At 44.0% G+C, this 6,667-nt stretch overlaps 1 protein-coding gene across 1 annotated transcript; it reads left to right on the top strand.

The window, feature by feature from the left end:
• The first annotated feature begins 2,290 nt into the window (after positions 1-2,290).
• LOC113606989 (cdc42 effector protein 3-like) lies at positions 2,291-3,083 on the top strand. The gene is given in 3 exon segments (XM_027081858.1): positions 2,291-2,476; positions 2,518-2,908; positions 2,911-3,083. Coding segments are annotated over 3 exon segments (750 nt in total).
• Positions 3,084-6,667: the final 3,584 nt, after the last annotated feature.

Below are 6,667 nucleotides of genomic sequence, written 5' to 3'. Positions count from 1 at the left end.
GATCAAGGAGGGAGCATGTCCAATGGGGACACGTCACACTGGGGAGAGCCAGCGGAAGGCTAGCAAAGCTGCACCTTCTACAACCGCCCCGGTCACTAGTGTCCCAAAGGGGCCATGTTCTCGTATTCCCTTTTTGAAGGAGAAATCCACCTTCTGGTTTACTTCTGTCCACATTAGGGGCATCCTAATAATCAGATAGATAATAACAATAGTAGTAGTAGTACTAGTAATAATAATAATAATAGGATGATCGTATTGAGTACTTCCTGTGCGCCAGATTCTGCACTATGAGCTCTGATGAGTTATCTTATTTGATTGTCATAATGACAAGGCAAGAACTATTATCTCTACTTAGTAGATGAGGAAAATGAGATGAGAGAGGTTAGCTGAGTTTTCTGGTGTCCCAGCCAGGAAGTGGCAGTCAGGAGTCAAGGCCAAGTCTCCGCAGCTCTGCAGCCAGGACATCCTTGGCCTTCCTGTCCCCCCCGCCTCCTGCCGCTTAGCAGTCCCACAACCAACCTCGTCATCACGACACCTGTCACTTTCCAGATTTAGAATTCCAGAACCCAGCCTTCTAGCTCTGTCAGGAAGTAAAGGTGATTTTTCTACTCTCTCATTTAAGAAAATCACCTTATTATGAATTAAAATACAAATGCAGGGGAGGACAGCCAAGCAATAGAACTCCATCAGCCCCCTCAGTGCTGTCTCCTGATCCAACCATAGACTCTCCCCTCCCTGAAAGTAATCGCCCCGCTGACTCCTGTTGTCATAATTTTCTGGTGTTTCCTTTTAGTTTTATCGTTTGACCACAGTTCTCTCGACATGCTAGTGTAGTCTTTTCCATGTTAAAAAGTCGACATGTCTTCTGAGTCCCTGTGCCTCTCCAGGTTCACTTTTCGTCAGTTTCTTTTCCTTACACTTTATTTTGAGAGGAACTCGGGGCACATGGCCTGTGGAGTTCCTTGCAGTCTGGAATGTGCTGCCTGCACACTCGCAATGCAGTTCAACAGTTCTCTGGCCACTTTTTTGCCTGCAAATTTCTTGCTGGACCCAGAAGTTTGACCTGATTAGGTTTGATCTGAGTAGATCTTTTCGGCAAGTTCGTGGGTGGGAAGCACATAACATCTGTCTCTCTTTTATTGACCTTAGTAATCATTGATGCTCGTTGTCTAGATTCATCAATTCATCAGAGGTTGCAAAATGGTGATTTCCCATCATTTATTTTTTATGTATTTGTTGGAATACTTTAAAAAGGAGGTGCTTCCCCTTGGCAACGATTTGATTTTCTAGTGTTGTAGTTGATATAGGGGGAAAAAACCCCAACAAATGTTGACTGTTTCATTTATTTGCTAGTTTTCAAGATAATGAATTAATTCCCTGAACTACTGAAGGGACCATTGAAGGTGACCAATTAATTTTTGTTGTTTTAAAAATTGAATCTCTCTAAAAACAGATACTGTATATTAACGCATGTATGTGGAATCTAGAAAAATGGTACAGATGAACTGGTTTGCAGGGAGAAATAGAGACACAGACGTGGAGAACAAATGTATGGACACCAAGGGGGGAAAGCGGCAGGGGGGTGGTGGTGGTGGGATGCATTGGGAGATTGGGATTGACATATATACACTAATATGTATAAAATAGATAACTAATAAGAACCTGCTGTATAAAAAATATATGAAATAAAATTCAAAAAAAAATTGAATCTCTCCAAATTAGGAGTTTGGGATTAACATATACACACTATTATATATAAAATAGATAAACAGCAAGGACCTACTGTATAGCACAGGCAACTATACTTGATATGTTGTAACAACCTATAATGGAAAAAAATCTGAAAAAGAATATACGTATAGGAGTCCGGAGACCCTGGCCTTGGGCGCCTTCACGCTGTCTCGGAGTGCATGATGCTGTGAGCAGGCAGGCGCTGCGCCGGCTGACCCGGCTGGAGCTGCGCGTGGCGGGCAGGGACCGCGTGCGCCCTCGGGGACTGTTGGTGCCGGGCGCCCGGCCCCGGGGTCAGCGGCTGGGATCCTTGGCGCCGCTGGTTTCTCCGTGCTGTGGAAGGGACTGGCGGATGTAACCGGCTCTCCAGAAACCCCTGCTTGGCTGTAAGTCCAGGAAGGCCTCTTAGACCTCCATCTCGTTTCAGAGCCACTTCAGAAGCTACTTGAGAAAAATGATGTGACCGCTCCTATCAACAAGGATATCGGGAAACCTGTAACATCTGTGAAGAAAGTGGCCCTTCTTCCCTTTTGCAAAATAGACATCTTCAAACTCCAAAATGCCAGCCAAGACCTCAATGTACCTGAAAGCTGCCAATAACAAGAAAGGAAAGAAATTTAAACTGAGGGACATCTTGTCTCCGGATACGATCAGCCCTTCCCTTGGAGACCTCCGCCACACCGTTCACATCAGCAAAGAGGGCCAGCACGACGTCTTTGGAGACATTTCCTTTCTTCAAGGAAATGAGCTTCTGCTGTCTTTGGAGACATTTCCTTTCTTCGAGGAAATGAGCTTCTACCTGGAAACGAGGAGAAAGCATGCACGGGCCAGTTCCCTGGGCATAACGAGTTCTTCCGGGCCAACGGTACCTCCGACTCCATGTTCACAGAAATGCCCTCCCCGGTGCTCAAAAACGCCATCTCCCTTCCAACCGTCAGAGGGCCCCAAGCGCTCATGTTGCCCTTGTTGTCACCGGTGACATTCAGTTCCAAACAGGAGTCCTTAGGGCCGGGAAGGCTGCCCCGGCTTAGCTGTGAGCAGGTCATGGAGGAGAAGGCTCCGGAGAAAAGCAGTCTGTTGGAGAACGGGACGGTCCACCAGGGGGACATCTCGTGGGGGTCCAGCGGGTCCGCATCGCAGTCCAGCCAGGGCAGGGGCAGCCTCTCCGAACAGTACCCGACTGGGCGGCGGAGGACATGTTTGACCGTTCCGCCCCGTGCGAGCTCGTCAAGGAAAAGACTAAATCAGAGGAGTCCCTCTCTGATCTCATGGGTTCCCTCCTCTCCTTGCAGCTCGATCTTGGGCCCTCATTTCTGGATGAGGTGCTGAATGTCATGGATAAAAGTAAGTAACAGGACACCGCCGGCTCTTTTCCTTTGGGATAAAAGGTATCAAAAACCAGAACAAAACAAAACTAACCACAGTCAAAGAGAAGAGCTTCGCTGGCTATACTTGCTGTCACGTGATGGGTTTTCTAAAATGACATTCCTACAGAATACGTTTTTACCTGATATGCCCTGTTTGCAAAAACAGTGAAAGAAACAAAAACACCTATCCTGGCAAAGAGAGGAAGTGAGTCAGAACCCATTTTCGGCGGGCATTGCTGACGTACAGCTCACATTTTTTGTTTTCAGGCCTTCAGACATGTAAGAAATCTGGCTTGGCCAGGACTGGCACTACTTATGAAGGGCTGTGCCAGTCACATGAAGGACCTTTACAGTACTCTGGCATTTTCTGAGCACGAGGAAGTCAAAATTTATTTAACACCCACGCCTTTTTTCTAGGCTGTTTTCTATATTATATTGTTTGGGCTCACCGTAGCAAATTCTTCCGTGTTAGAACTTTTCTCTGTTTTCACATTTGAACAACTTTATGGGTTTCGGGGATTTGCTTGTAGCTCTTAGATATCCCTATATAGTATATCTATATTGCAAAATTTTGACTGTCAGCTACATGTTGGTAAGACACAAGCAAAGTATTACTGTAACTAAGTTATTTTTAAAGTTAAAGTATATTTTTATGTGCCTTTGGCTTTTTATTGCAGAGTCTGCATCTTATAGGTACTACATCAAATATGGTCATTTGACTTTCCATTGGGGTTCCATTGTAAGCTGTGTATGTGTATGTTTGGAAAATGTATTCATACTTAGCTTTATTTTTTTTTTCTTCATCTGTTATCATACTTTGCACAGCAGCCAGCAATGGATTGATTGTAAAGTGTAAAGGCACAGGTTACTCACAATGCATCTGCAGAGACCGTGGGCTACACCACATAATGTTATTTGGAAATACGGGTGTTTTAGTACAGTACATACTTGCATTAGGTGGTACTTCATACAACACAATAAAGAGTAAATGTTAAAATAGAAAAAAAGAATATACGTATATATGTGTGTGTGTTTATATAAATATATATAATTGAATCACTTCTGTAACCTGAAACTAAACAACATTGTAAATTAACTAGACTTCAGTTTTTTAAAAAATGGTTAAATTAAAAAAATCTCATTTTGGGGGAAAATGTCCAATTCCAGAAACAGACTTCTAATTACGTTGTACTTATTTTGGTAAAGATGCATGTCTTCATTGTGAATCTGGGATTTGTATACTATGAGAGTGATGATACAATTTTATTTAAGCATAGCAATATAATAAGGAAATGTTGAGAAGTCGTTTTTTAGAAAACTGAATCTCTCATGTTAAAAATGAGGTAACTGAGAGCCAGAGAGGTTAAGTAACTGACTTAACATCACATAGCACATTGATGGCAGAGCTGGGTAGTGCTCTGCTGCCTCCCAGTTCATTCTAATCTTCCCCTTTCACGAGCAGAACTCAAGACCTGGAGCCGTAGACTCCAAAGCTGTCTGAGGATATCTGAAAGGGCCAATAAATATTCGAAGTATTGTCCAGCACCGTTCCTGGCTCATTGCCTTCACTACTGGGCGGCCCGAAGCCAGGTTGAGACTCACTGGAAAGGGAGGGGGGGTAGCCTACAGCTTGTGCGCTGCTTCTGAGAGGGGGTGAGTTGCCAGCCCTGGAAATTCCACCTGTGTCAGGGAGTCATGGGACTGTGCCCAGGTTGCTATGGGAAGGCTTTCTGCCCTGGCTGCTGCAAAGCAGCCCCCTGCCAAATCCCGTCTTGCTGACTCTCAGCGGGAAAGTAGGAAGTCAGAGGAGAAAGTTCCAACCTGTCAGTTAGAAGGGAAATAGCTGAGAAGCCATCTCCCCACCATGTGAACGATCTTAGCATCTTAGTGTGTGTGTGAGAGAGAGAGAGAGAGAGAGAGAGAATATTTGGTAGAGGACGTCAGGGGAAGAGATGGGGGGAAACGATCAAATGGGCTTAGGAGAAGGAGGCTCTGTGGAACCGTGTGCGCGGGTGGGGGCAGGCTGCCTGGCTCCTGGAGATTGTTTAGCAGTCCGTCTGTTCACACCTACTTACGTAGCTGATGACCTCAGACCCACCTACTTGTCCTGCGCTTCCCCTTCCGGGCTCCTCTTATTCCTGCTCCCCTCTCCGCCCCCTCCCCCCAGGCTCCTAGGCTAGGGGAGAGTGATGGCAGCAGAGATAAGGACATGCTCTTTTATGTAAGGACGCAAATCCCTGCTAACTTGTGGGTTAGAGAGCTAGTCAAGGACAAGGACAAAGCTGCTACCAATGGCCCTGGTCTGTGTCCTGAAACACAGTAGTGTGGTTACTCACCCTGGCTGGAGAGCAGGGTTGCTTGGACTGCATTCTTGGAAGTGAAATGAAACTTGACGATGGGAGATACTACTGCCTCTACTGAGTCATAAAACTGGGATCTTTGGGCCAAGGAGTCCCAAGAAGCTGATCACTCTAGTTCTTTTCTCCTTGGAAGAAGATTCTGGAGGACTTCAGCCTGAGAGGTTATAATGTTTTAAAATTTTAAGTTGTGAAATTAATTTAGTGAGTTGTGATCAGAATATTATTAAAAAGAATGAAATAGAGTAGACAGTAGACCAGGGTACGTTATTACAGGGAGAAGGTGAGTATTGTTTCAGGAAACTATTTTTAGTGTTGTGTGTGTGTAATCGTGTGGGTGTGTACTGGGTCACAATGTATTTCTTACTGTAAGTCACAGCCAAAAACTTTGAACATCATTGCTCTTTTAGAAAGTGTCAGGAATGAAGACTTGGAGTCACTGTAGGGTCTGCCATGTAATTGCTGTGTGACCTATGGTGAGTTGTTTAACCTCTCTGACCTTCATTTTCCTCATCTGTGAAGTGAATGAATGAAACCAAATGAGGAAATTAAACTGATGATATTTCTAAGGTTCCTTCCAGTGTCAGATTCTATCATTTTTAAGGTAAATGAGAATTCAACCTGTTTTTAAAGATTCTCAAGGAAGGAGATGACATCCTCTCCAACAAGCAATAATTTCCATTAAAAAACAGCTCTTTCTCTTTAGGCTTCATTCATTCATTCATTCACCAAATATGTATTGATGAGTCAGACAGTGCTCTAGGTCCTGGCGAGGCAACAAGTGGGATAAAACACAAAACTCCCTGCACATGTGATGCTGCCTTAGAAACCTCTGTAGCAGTTTATGTTTTGTTTTGTTTTTTTTCACTTACCATACACTTAAAATAAAACAAAATAAAACTGAAAACCTTCTGTAGACTTGAGAGGATAGTTATCATTTTTCCAAAAGTTGGTTTGGACCCTCAGTTTCTCCTTCGATGAAGTGGGAATGCAATCACGGAATGCTAACAGTTCAAAGTCTGAAAGGGTTCCAGAATGTCTTTTTTGCTCAGAAGGGTGGCCTGACCTGCTAATCTTAAATAGATAGACATCTGAATGTTCCAGACAGGAAATTATTATTTTCCTTGAATATTTTCCTTTTTTTCTAGGAGCTCTTGAAACCACAGACCATTCACTGAAAGGCAATTCACTTTAAAATGTTCAATTTCAGCT

The sequence above is a fragment of the Aethalodelphis obliquidens genome, unplaced genomic scaffold, assembly GCF_003676395.1.
Source record: "Aethalodelphis obliquidens isolate GAN/ISIS:26980383/991018 unplaced genomic scaffold, ASM367639v1 scaffold46, whole genome shotgun sequence".
NCBI classification, from domain to species: domain Eukaryota; kingdom Metazoa; phylum Chordata; class Mammalia; order Artiodactyla; family Delphinidae; genus Aethalodelphis; species Aethalodelphis obliquidens.
Note: the sequence above shows the minus strand (reverse complement) of the source record. Positions and strands in the feature narration are given on the sequence as shown.